General features: G+C 36.8%; 1 protein-coding gene across 1 annotated transcript; it reads left to right on the top strand.

Annotated features, from left to right (window-relative positions):
* The first annotated feature begins 8,571 nt into the window (after window positions 1–8,571).
* On the top strand, window positions 8,572–12,201 carry rps3a (ribosomal protein S3A). The gene is made up of 6 exons (XM_053479888.1): window positions 8,572–8,705; window positions 9,854–9,957; window positions 10,950–11,137; window positions 11,497–11,705; window positions 11,801–11,910; window positions 12,028–12,201. The coding sequence occupies exons 1-6, from the start codon at window positions 8,644–8,646 to the stop codon at window positions 12,153–12,155; spliced, it is 801 nt and encodes a 266-aa protein (XP_053335863.1). The 5' UTR covers window positions 8,572–8,643; the 3' UTR covers window positions 12,156–12,201.
* The last annotated feature ends 167 nt before the right edge of the window (window positions 12,202–12,368 follow it).

Here is a 12,368-nt window from a genome sequence, read left to right as displayed (position 1 = left end):
ATTTTCAAAATCATTGTGTTCTGTACGTCATTAAAACTGTGACTTCTTCGGGGTTTAATGACGTAAAGTTATTCTCCGGTGGAAGCGCGTGTGGAATTATAACATCGCAGGTGACATGAAAAAGGAAACGCACCCAGCCCCCCCTTTTTTAATGCTTATTAGGACTAAATAACATTAAGAAATCAGTATTTGGTGAATGAAGTATATGCGCAGGCTGCAGTTATGACGTTTTTTTCCTCCTCCTCCTCCGTTTTAAAATCATGGTGACGTTTCGCGAACTTTGCATATATCACAGAGCGTCAAGCATACTTCACCTTCATCTATCTTAGCTAGTGTGTAGCGCAAGAACCTCCCTTTACGTATGCGCGATGTTTCAGATGGTGTGGCAAGTGTTAACACGTGTATCAGATATGAGTCATAGTTGAAAGAACGTTTAAACAGACGGTCAAAAAAAATCAGAATTGGGCATCGAGACCTGCAGTGTAAACGTAGCCCTAAACACTTGAACACTTTTAGCTGTCATTTTGTCCTGAACTCTTGACCTCTTCTCCTTTTATGGAGATTTGTGGGCGGGACTTTATGCAAATCAGCTGAGTTTAAATCAGTGAATGCGGTTGCTGATTTACCTGGGATTCACTATGGAATTAGTTTGAAAGAAATAAACAAAAATGAATTAACAGAAAGTGGATAAAATTTTTCAGTTTTGTTTCTTAGTTTTAAATTTTTACTCTTCAGTTTTTTATTTTTACTGCTGGGTTTTTCAGTTTTGCTCCTCAAATTTTCAAATCAAACTTTGCTCTTCAGTTTTGTTCCTCAGTTTTGTCAGTTTGTTCTTAATTTTAAAAAAAATTACTGCTGTTTTTTAGTTTTGCTCCTCATTTTTTTTGTTTTTTTCCCCATTGTTGCTGTTTTGTTCCTTAACTTTTCCGTATGTTCCTCAGTTATTTAGTTTCCCGTTTTTGTTTTTATAGTTTCGCTCCTTGTTTTTTTTTTTTTTTTAGTTTTGTTTCTCATTTTTCCAGCTTTGTTTTTCAGTTTTTCAGTTTCACTGCTGTGGTTTTTGGTCTAATTCTTTGAATTTTCTATTACAAAGCTTCAATTGTTTAGTTTCACTTTTTTTTTTTTGTCTTGGTCCTGAGTTTTTCCAGTTTTCCTTTTCATTTTTTCAGTTTTGTTCCTCAGTTTTTCAGTATTACTTCTCAAATTTTCAAATTTGCTGCTTAAATTTTTCACTTTCACACCGTGTTTTTAGTTTCCCCCCTCAGCTTTTCCATTTCATTCCTTTTTTCAGTTTTGCCCTTCTTTATTTTTATTTTTGCTCCTCAGTTTTTTGTTTGTAGTTCTGGCACAGTTATATGACCAGTTTTTTCTCAACAGGTTTAATGGCTAATCATTTTCTCCTTGATTAAAAGCATTACATTTAAGTAACATTCATATTTCTCTAGAAGAAATGTTATAATTAATGGTCTATGATCTCAGCATAAAACAATTTATATACAGTTACTTGGAATCTCAGCAATAATTGCTGCAGGAAGCTTAAGAAGGCAGGTGTGTATCAGTCTTACACAAGCCAAACTATTTCTGTGGTTAATAATCATTTATTGTCATGAGGAATTCTAAACATTCGCATTTATCCAACATGTATTTGCCTTGTGGAGATCTCTCAAATAAATCCAATTCCACAATGTTTTCCAACACAGCCAATAGAAAATATAATCTGCATGAACTGCATGTTAAAGAATTTTTTCACTTGAGATTAATAAAGAAAATAATTACACAATCTCACTAAATAATTAAAAAACGAGACGTAATCATTCTGTCATTTTAGGGATTGAATTAAAAACAAATCTCGTCTGGATGAAAAGATTTCAGGCTTTCAGGTGTGAGAAGGAGCAGGAAAACCTGAATGACCTGAGACTCGCACTCAACCACACCCGTTTTACTCGCATGAAGGGTGTGTTATTGGGCTGTGTAGTTAAATCGGGTGTGTCCGAGCAGAAAACACACTAACGTGTGAGTAAATCATAAAGCAGGATGACGTTCTAACACTGTAGTGATGAGCTCACGTCTCACGCTGACAGTTAGGATTTCATGACACGCTATCATTCTGAATATTTACTATAACTCTGTGTGTGTGTATGTGTGTGTGTGTGTGTGTGTGTGTCACTATGGTTTTACTGTGGAACTTTTAGTAGTTACGGCTTCTGAAGTCCAACCCGTAATGCCACTTTGATATAACTTTAAGGTTTATTATATATTAAACACTGTGTTGTGTTATACTGTACTGGGTTAAACTTTATGCACTCATGAGAGAGCTAGTAGGGAAATGCACTTGTACTTATAAACCGAGATCTTCAAGAGTTCCTCAAAGCATTTTTTTTTTTGTGCAATTTTAGTACTTCCAGACTCTTAAAAAAAAAAAAAAGTCTTAGGGGCATTGAACGATTTCCAAATTCCAGTTGTAGAAGAAAACTAAAAGTTATTTAAGATGTTTCAACATGGAACCCTTTGTTGAAAGTTAAAATCTTGTTTTGTAGGATACTACAAAAAAAAAAAAAAGGAAAATTATTAGGTGGAATTTTTGATCTACTGTATTTGTTGTATTTTCAGTGCTCTATATGCTTAGAAATCAAAGATTTTGGGTAATCAAAGATCAAACTCAAATGGAACCATCTCCCTTTACATAAAACCTTTAAAAGGAGCAAAGTAAAGAAAGAAAAAAGAATTACTGATGCTTGATAAAACCATTGAATGTTGCCCTCCTGATCGTTGTTGTTGTTGTTGGCTCTCAACAACGGACCATCTGACACACACACACACACACACATACAGTTTGGCACAGGTTTCCTTTCCTGATGCAACCCTCCCATTTTATCCTGGCGCTACATCCAGGGGCTGGGCTTTGGGAATTGGCTGGGAATCGAACCTTTTAGCATAGCAGATGAGACACCTCCCACTGAGTCATTAACGACCAACGACTTCGTGAAAGGCTAGGACTAGCCATTACATCCGTGTTTTACCTTTTCGTCCGACATTTAAACCCAAAATACAAAAGTGTTTCCGCAGCCCTTACTTCCCTCTGCACGTTCTGTTGTGTTTATTACTCCAACACGGCTGGTTATTCCACGTGAAGGGCGTGTTAATGAGCTAAGGTGTGATAGAGCCGGAAAAACTGGAGAGCAGGATTAGGAAATCCTGGAGTACGTGTGAAGCCAATGATATTAACCCCATCCCTGACTCAAATAAAGGTAAAAATCTGATTTTTCATAGATCGCATCAGTGCACCCTAATCTACAGTCTCTTGGGTTTTCCATGTGACTGCACTTATATGATCATGTACTTTCATTCTCTTGCATTTTGATTAATATTATATAACTTATCCACACCTCGCTGGTGCACTTCACTTACTGATAATTAAGCATCCACCTGTATATACAATCAGCATGTACATAGAAACAGTTCCTTCTTATTATGATGCAACACTCCTCCAGTTCTTAGATACACACTATTGTAAACAGCGCATCAGAGGGTTTTCTTATGTTAAGCAATTTTACTCTCCATTCTCGCAGTGTTTTAAGTATTATTTTACAAATTTTAACCTAGACTTAATTTTTTTATATATATTCTTGTTTACTTTTTGTATGTCACTGACTTGACTATCAATCTGTACTTTTTAGCGATATAGAAAGAAAGCTACATACAACCCGCGCACACACACACAAACACACACACTCCCAGACCGACCTGTTCAGTCGTCGTTGAGTTCTGTGGTTTTACATAAGCAAATTTCTGGGTGGTTTGAATGATACGGGCAGTCACAGGGCGAGTGTTGCAAATAATCTGTGGTAATAATAATAATAATAATAATAATAACAATAATAATAATAATAATAAATGAAAAAATCTAATGTTTTTTAAGTTTCTTTTTTAAACATTAAAGTTTTTTGGCAATTAACATTAAATTAATTAATATTATATTGCTGTAGGCCACCTTTATATAATTATTTGCACTTTTTTTGTGAGTAACGCGGTTTGTGGTGTTCCACAAGACGAGATAAGATTATTATTTTTTTGACTTGGAAAACGAGCAAGTCTTGGTTTACGAGTACCGAGTATCATGTATCACGCATGTGCTTCTTGTTTTGACGCCGAGCGTCACGTGATCACAAGTGAGCCAATGGTTTTTCTCTCTCTTGAGAAAAAAACATTGGACTCTGCGGAATTGTGGGTAATCGTCTCCCCTGCTGGGTCTTAGTGCTCGTCTCCTACTGGTATAATCAACATCCGTGCACGCGTGTACTGTTTACTATAATACTGTGACCACGTGTGTGCGTGTAAAACATATTTTATTTTGTGTCTGTATGCGTGTGCGTACAGCGCGTATGTAAAACAAAAGAAAGTCTCATTAGAGAGATTGTGTGTAAAAAGAGTGGAGGAAGGGTAACTGCGTAAGGCGAGAAGGGGAGCTTACTTTGGATTTACACACACACACACATACACACATACACTGCATCTGCAAGAACAAACAGAAACACTTATCTGTCGGGATTCATTTTTAAAGTGCAGCTTAATTTGTTTTATTTTTACTTTATATTTTATGTTAATTATTTTTATGTATTTATTTTTTTGGGCTGTGGAAAGAATAATTTGAGTTTCCTTTATTTCTTATAAAAAAAATTCTAATTTGGTTTACAAGTGTTTTGGAATATGAGCCCGAAAGGAATTATGCACGTGATCCAAGGTTTCACTGTATTATAATAAAATGTACTCATAATGATCATAAACTGAATTTACTGCTCATTTGAAGCTAAATAAATTAATAAGAAGTTGATAAAATGGTGAATTAAATAGTATAGAAAAAATAATGATACCTTGGATCTAATTGCATGTTAAATTAAAATAGAAAAATGTGATTTAAACATATTTCCTCACACTTTTTAAACTCATTTTTCTATTAACCTGCTTTGTGACGATGACCAGAATTAACAGCACTTGATAAATAAAAACTGCTGCCTAGCACCTTCAGGGTCTGGGTTTAATTTCCGGCCAGAAATCGGAGGACCCAGAGGAAACCCACCAAGCGCGGGGAGAACATGCAAACTCCATGCACCACAGGCCCCAAGGCGGGAGTCGAATCCAGACCCTATTGGTGGAAGGCATGTTGAATTAAAATAGAAAGGAAATGTGATCATTATGCTTTTATAATGTGATCATGTGATCATCGCCTCCACACTCACCACCAAGCTGGAGCACCTGGGACTCAGCTCATCTCTGTGTCAGTGGATCTCCAACTTCCTAACTGGCAGACCACAGGCAGTAAGGATGGGCGGAGATGTCTCAGTCTCCCTCACTCTCAGCACTGGAGCCCCCCAGGGGTGTGTTCTGAGCCCCCTGCTGTACTCTTTGTACACATATGACTGTGTGGCCACTACCAGCTCCACCACCATCATTAAGTTTGCTGACGATACCGTCGTTGTGGGCCTGATCTCTGATAACAACAAGTCGGCCTACCTGAAGGAGATTGGGAATCTGGAGAACTGGTGCCAGAGTAACAACCTCTTTCTAAACATCAGTAAGACAAAGGAATTGATAGTGGACTTCAGCACTAAGCAGGAGAGGAACTACCAGACCCCCATCATCAATGACAGCCCAGTGGAGAGAGTGGACAGCTTCAAATACCTCGGTGTTCACATCACGCAGGACCTGTCATGGTCCTGTCACATCAACACCGTGGTGAAAAAGGCCAGACAGCATCTCTACCACCTCAGACGCTTGAGAGACTTCAGACTGCCCTCCAAGGTGCTCAGGAACTTTTACTCCTGCACCATAGAGAGCATCCTGACGGAACAATCTCAACCTGGTTCGGGAACAGCACCATGCAGGACAGACGAGCTCTACAGAGGGTGGTGCGATCAGCTGAGCGCATCATCTGCACCGAGCTCCCTGACCTGCACTCAATCTACAGCAACCGGTGCTGGACCAAGGCCAGGAAGATCGTGAAGGACCTCAGCCATCCCAACAATGGACTGTTCTCTCTGTTGAGGTCAGGAAAGCGATTCTGCTTCCTGAAAGCCAACACAGAGAGACTGAGGAGGAGCTTCTTCCCGCAGGCGATACGGTCTCTCAACCAGGCTAACACACAGTACTGATCCATTTTGCATACATATGGTTTTTGGACTCACTATGGACATTCTGGACATTCACTTACAATAACCACTAGTGGCCACTGCACAACTACCATTCGTGGTCATTAGTTAAATTACCCAATCACCCCTATCACAAGTCACTTTAAATATGTCACTTTCACGCATATTTGCACACCCCCTGGACGTTCTGTTACCCGGATGCACAAGACACTTTAAACACTTTACATATGTGACGTTTCCATTTATATTTAATCTATATTCAATTTCATTCCCACACAAAAGTCAGTAAAATTCCATATATCTACATTGTACAACTGTTCTTATTTTTCTGTATTTTTCACATATTTTTCTTATATTGTATATTTGTTCTGTACAGTTATGTTATTTTATGTTATTTTATTTTAATTTTATATTTTATGTCATTCTTCATTTATTTTTTATATTTATTACCTATTCTTTAGTCTTTAATTTTAAGGTCTTTTATCATAAGGTCACGAGCAGTTGTCAAAGCATTTCACTGCATATCGTACTGTGTATGAGACAAATAAAATTTGAATTTGAATTTTGAATTTGAATTTTCTGTGTATTCAGGTGTAAAAAGTTCCAATACCTTGAATAAATCACTACATACATTCATAAATAAACATGATTGTACATAAATGTCAAGTATGATTATATGAAAATAAATAAGTTGTAATCATAAAATGTATTATTATTATTGATATTATTATTATTATTATTATGAAAAAAATCCTTAAATTAATCATCATTAATGATTCAAAAATAAACATACAGTACATAAAGGTCAAATATGATTTTATGAAATCAACATGAAATAAATGCATATTTATAATAAGCAGAAGAAAAAAAGGAAGAAAATGTATTATTTTTTAAATAAAATTTCAAATTAATTATTAACTCAACATTAATTAATTTAAACTTCATTTGCTGTCAGTTCCTAAAACCGTCCTCTCGTCCTTTATGACCAGCTCTATTAATAAAACTGAAATGAATTGAATTATTATGCTTTCTTATGTATTTGTAACAAAATAATTACAATGATTTCAATAAATAAAACAAATAAACAAACAGTATAGTATAGTACATAAATGTCAAATATGATTATAATAAAATAAATATGAAAGAGATTTATTATTGATAGTAATAAGATTTAAATAAGTTTTTTTCAAATTAATCATTAACTCAACAAATAAGTATGAATTTTATGTATTAATTATTATTAATAATTTTATTAACATTCATTCATTCATTCATTCATTCATTTAAACCTCATTTGCCGTCATTTCCTAAATGTGCCACTAGAGGGGGCCTTCTCTTTCTGCTCCTTCACGCCTTACAAGATCTGGCTCTATAAATAAAACTGGATTGAATTAAATTGAATTTAATTATACTTTCTTATGTGTTTGTGGCGCAAAAGTTCCAAGGACCTTAATAAAATAAATGAATAAATGAACATAAACAAACATGATATGACGGTACATTAATATCAAATATGATTATAATAAAATGTAAATAAATAAAATGTATATGTAGTATTATTAATGATATTTTTATTATTTTAATGATATTTTAAAAACTCAATCATTACCTTAACATGAATTCATTTTAACCTCATTTGCTGTCAGTTCCTTATGCTTTTTTAGGTATTTGTGACTAAAAGGTTCAAATGACTTAAATAAAATAAGATAATAAAAAAAACACTATAGTACATAACTGACAAATATTATTATAATAAAATCAATATGAAATAAATGCATATTTATAATAAGCAGAAGGAGAAAAGGAAGAAGAATTTATTATTTTAAAAATAAAATTTCAAATGAATAATTAACTCAACATTAATTCATTTTAACCTAATTTGCAGTCATTTCCCCGAAACGCCACTAGAGGGAGTGCTCTCCTCCTCGTCCTTCACGCCTCACGAGATCTCGGTTTATAAATAAAACTCAATTGAACTGAACTGAATTATTATACTTTCTTATGTATTTGTGACTCAAAAGGTCCAATGACTTAAATAAAATAAACAAAACAAAACAAAAAACTTAATAATAATAATAATAATAATATTCATTTATTAAATTAACATCATTGCTGTCAGTTCCGACAACGCGCCACTAGAGGGAGCCTTCTCCTCCTCCTCCGCCTGCTCCTCCTTTATATTATGGTACATAAATGTCAAATTTTATTATTATGAAAATGCATGTAAGAAAAATGTATAATAATTTCACAAATTTATAATATAATAAGTATTATCTTTATGAAGATTTTTATAAATAGAATCATTTACTCACCATTTGTTCATTTCTACCTAATTTGCCGTCATTTCCTAAAACCCACCACTAGAGGGCGCCTTCTCCTCTTTCGCTTTCTTTTTGCCTCGTGAGATCTCGCGATATTTCCGCGTTCTCTTCCCGCGCTCGCCTTATTTCTCGCGAGAACACCGGACTTCCTCCTCTTTTACTCCCTGCGTTCCAACATGGCAGTCGGCAAGAATAAGAGGCTGACCAAAGGCGGCAAAAAAGGGGCCAAGAAGAAGATGTAAGTTAGAAATTCACACCCGGGGCAGTTCGGGAGACTTTAATAAAGATGTCGGAGAGGTTTTAGTGAGGGAAAGTGCGCGGATGAGTTAGATAGCAGGAGGATTGTGTTAGCAGGGCCCGGCTGTAGCCTGGGGTTCATGACTCGGCTAGCTAACGAGCTAACAGGTTCTGGTGTGTTTTATCTGTCCTTCTGAGGTGTTTAGTGGTTTTAGTGGTTGTTAAGGTGAACATTTGGGTGTTGGAGAGTCTGTGGAGTGGTTGTGTAAGTAATAATGTTAATAAAATAATGAGGGAGTCACATTGTCAGGGTTCAACACTGCAAACCTCATTAGTCTCTGTGGTAAATGTTAATCCTCAGGTTGAGATTAAAACTCGGGGTCAAACAGATCAAATCAAATAAAGGCCACAAGTAAAGTAAAATTGTGCAAAATGAGAGAAAAATACATGTTCAGGTCTTGTTTTGGTGAAAATTTTATATAGTTATTTAGTCAGTCATTTTAATGTATTAAAAATAACAGGTTGCATGATTTAATCTTAAAACTGACATAAATTGGTATTAAATCATATTTGGGGTTTAAGTAAGAGACAAATAAGTTCTCTCATTGAGACAATGTTTTTCTGTCAGTCAACTGTTTGTTTTTGAGGTGATATTCTTCAAATTCTGAATAAACTCCTGATTGAACCCTGATAAATTGCATCAATTTAAGATTAAAATAAATCTCTTTAGACCAGGTTTGTACAGTGATTACAATTTAATGCCATTTATAATCGTGCAGCACATGTTAAGTTTTTAAACGTCGAGTTTAAGTGTTGATTTTAAAACTACAACTTGGAGTTTTTGTTTTTAACAGCTTTATCTGACTCTTCCTTTACTTGTTCACTTGGTTGTACGTTTTATTTTTAATGTTTATAAAAGTAATATGGTGACTAACATTTTATACTCAACAGTTTAGCACTTACTAAAGTGTTCAAAGTCTGGATTTAGTTTATCATCAGCATGTTTAGATGAATGCAGTATTTCAAATCATCATGAAAGAGTGAAGTTATTTATAGGAAACGATGAACTGTTTAAAGATCGTCTAAACCTTGACTTGTCTCTCCTTTTTCAATTTCAAACCTTAATCTGTCCGTCTTTTTGTTTTCCAGCGTCGATCCTTTCTCCAAGAAGGACTGGTACGATGTTAAAGCCCCGGCCATGTTCAACATCCGCAACCTGGGCAAGACTCTGGTCACCAGAACTCAGGGAACCAGTAAGTGATCCTACAGTGTGACTCTCTCATGAAGTCGTCTCAGTTTTATACAGTTTGTACATCATGATGGTCAGAGTGATCGTGATGATTTTGTTTTTTCCAGAGAGAGATGTATTTGGATTGCTTAAAAAACCCATCTGCCTTATTAGTGATGAAATTCCGGACAGGCGTAAATTGTCTCGTGTGAGTGTGGTTGTGTTGCATCCAAGTGTGGATATTTGTATGGTTAAGTAATTACTACAGCAACAGATTAAGAAGAAGGAATTGTTGGGGGGGGTGGATATAACGATGATAAAACCTGTATGCAGTTAGTTTATTATAATAGTTAGAAGGTGACTTTAATTGAACAACCTTTTTTCGGGTGGAGGGGGGGTTTATGGAAGCTTGTCCGATTTTACACCTGTAGGAAAAATCAAGACGCGTGTAAATATATCAGCAATGGGAGTCGACAGATCAATGATAAAATGATGTCACAATACCTGGGTGTTGATTCCATTCGCGTTTCTGTAAATATCATGATATAAATATTCCGATTTAACATTTATATACATGTTGGATGTGTTGGTTTTACTTGTCAGAATAGTTCAGTGTGTACCACCTGTCGGATTATAGAGAAACTGCAACAGATTGCTGCCTCAAATGCGTATAAATTAAATCTGTTTTGGTGTCGGTTTGACGATTGTAATTATATTTTTTTCCCCCCACACTATTCTAAAATGTAACGGTTTCACCTGCATCCCGTAATGGTGGGAAAGGGTCATGTTTAGAAATGTCGCTTCTTTTACGCTCGCGTGCGATGGACCAGATCGACACCTGCATTATTGTTTAATTTTAGAAGGTCTGATCACGATTGTTGGGATGAATGAATGTTTTGGTCCCAGATGAAGAGCAGTGATTAGACTCGGGAAATCTGCCGGCATTCCCATGAATCCTGTGTCTATATCCAATTCTTTTTCTCCTGAGTGACGCTCTGGTGTTTTGCGTGTTTGCAGGGATCGCCTCTGACGGTCTGAAGGGCCGCGTGTTTGAGGTGAGTCTCGCCGACCTGCAGAACGACGAGGTTGCCTTCCGCAAGTTCAAGCTCATCACCGAGGACGTCCAGGGCAAGAACTGCCTGACCAACTTCCACGGCATGGACCTGACCCGCGACAAGATGTGCTCCATGGTCAAGAAGTGGCAGGTACGGGTCGATCAGACGTTGGGGGTGTAAATATTTAACCTTTAAGCCTTTTTACATCCTGTAGGTTAGATCTTCTTTCTTGAGTATTACAAGGTAGCAAAGTGCACATTCTGTGTTTGAGTAAAAGTAGAGATTTCCTAAGGTGAATATCACTGAAATACAAGTTCTCACTTTACTTGCGTACTTGAGTAAAAGTGCTCGAGAGTCCGGCGTCCTTTTTTCATAGGAAAGAAAAATCTAATTCCTGATTGTAAACGTTCTGTTTTTGATGTGTGGTGATTATTTGTCCTACAGCAGTTTGCCCAGATAAAAAAAACAAAACAAAAACATTTGATAAATCCGTCTCTGTTCCCGCGCAGACTATGATTGAGGCCCACGTGGACGTGAAGACCACCGACGGTTACCTGCTGCGCCTGTTCTGCGTGGGGTTCACCAAGAAACGCTCCAACCAGATCCGCAAGACGTCGTATGCCCAGCACCAGCAGGTCCGCCAGATCCGCAAGAAGATGATGGAGATCATGACCCGTGAGGTTCAGACCAACGATCTTAAGGAGGTGGTAAACAAACTGTAAGTGCCACGACTGTTAGTGTTTTTATTTCCTACAGAGTTGGTTCTACTTTGGTGTGTTAATTCTAAGTTTCGCCTGCGTGTGTGAATTACAGGATCCCTGACAGCGTTGGGAAGGACATTGAGAAAGCCTGCCAGTCCATCTACCCGCTGCACGACGTCTACGTCAGGAAGGTCAAGATGCTCAAGAAGCCCAAGTTTGAGTGTGAGTTTAGAGTTTAAACTGGGACCTTATTCCCAATTCACAGGCTATATAACTAAGGTCTTCACTGATCTGTCTGGAAGTGTCCTGTTTTATGTTGACTTTTTCTGTGTTTTGCAGTGGGGAAGCTGATGGAGCTGCACGGTGAAGGCGGAAGCAGCAGCACTGCTAAGCCTGCAGAGGGTGAGACTGGGGCAAAGGTGGAGAGAGCGGACGGATACGAGCCCCCCGTCCAGGAGTCTGTTTAAAACTCTGATGCTCATAGACATGGTCAATAAAAAGTTTGGAAAAACAGCAAGAGTAGTAATCGTGTTTTGTTTGTGTCTGAGTGAAATTGTTTAGAGATTGCAATTTTTAAAGAACATGGTGCTTTCATAACATGCACATCAATATTTGAACACCCACAGGAATTTTTTTTTCGTCATTTTGAAGACAAAAATGTGTATGCACTTCAGGAAAAA

This window comes from Clarias gariepinus, chromosome 20 (genome assembly GCF_024256425.1).
Source record: "Clarias gariepinus isolate MV-2021 ecotype Netherlands chromosome 20, CGAR_prim_01v2, whole genome shotgun sequence".
NCBI classification, from domain to species: Eukaryota; Metazoa; Chordata; class Actinopteri; order Siluriformes; family Clariidae; genus Clarias; species Clarias gariepinus.
This window is presented reverse-complemented; position numbering and strand designations above follow the sequence as displayed.

Excerpts from the sequence above, each read along its gene's own strand:
- rps3a (XM_053479888.1), top strand. The coding sequence starts at position 8,644 with ATGGCAGTCGGCAAGAATAAGAGGCTGACCAAAGGCGGCAAAAAAGGG. Across the intron at positions 8,706-9,853 it reads AAAGGGGCCAAGAAGAAGAT|CGTCGATCCTTTCTCCAAGA; the intron begins GTAAGTTAGAAA and ends TTTGTTTTCCAG. Across the intron at positions 11,138-11,496 it reads CCATGGTCAAGAAGTGGCAG|ACTATGATTGAGGCCCACGT; the intron begins GTACGGGTCGAT and ends GTTCCCGCGCAG.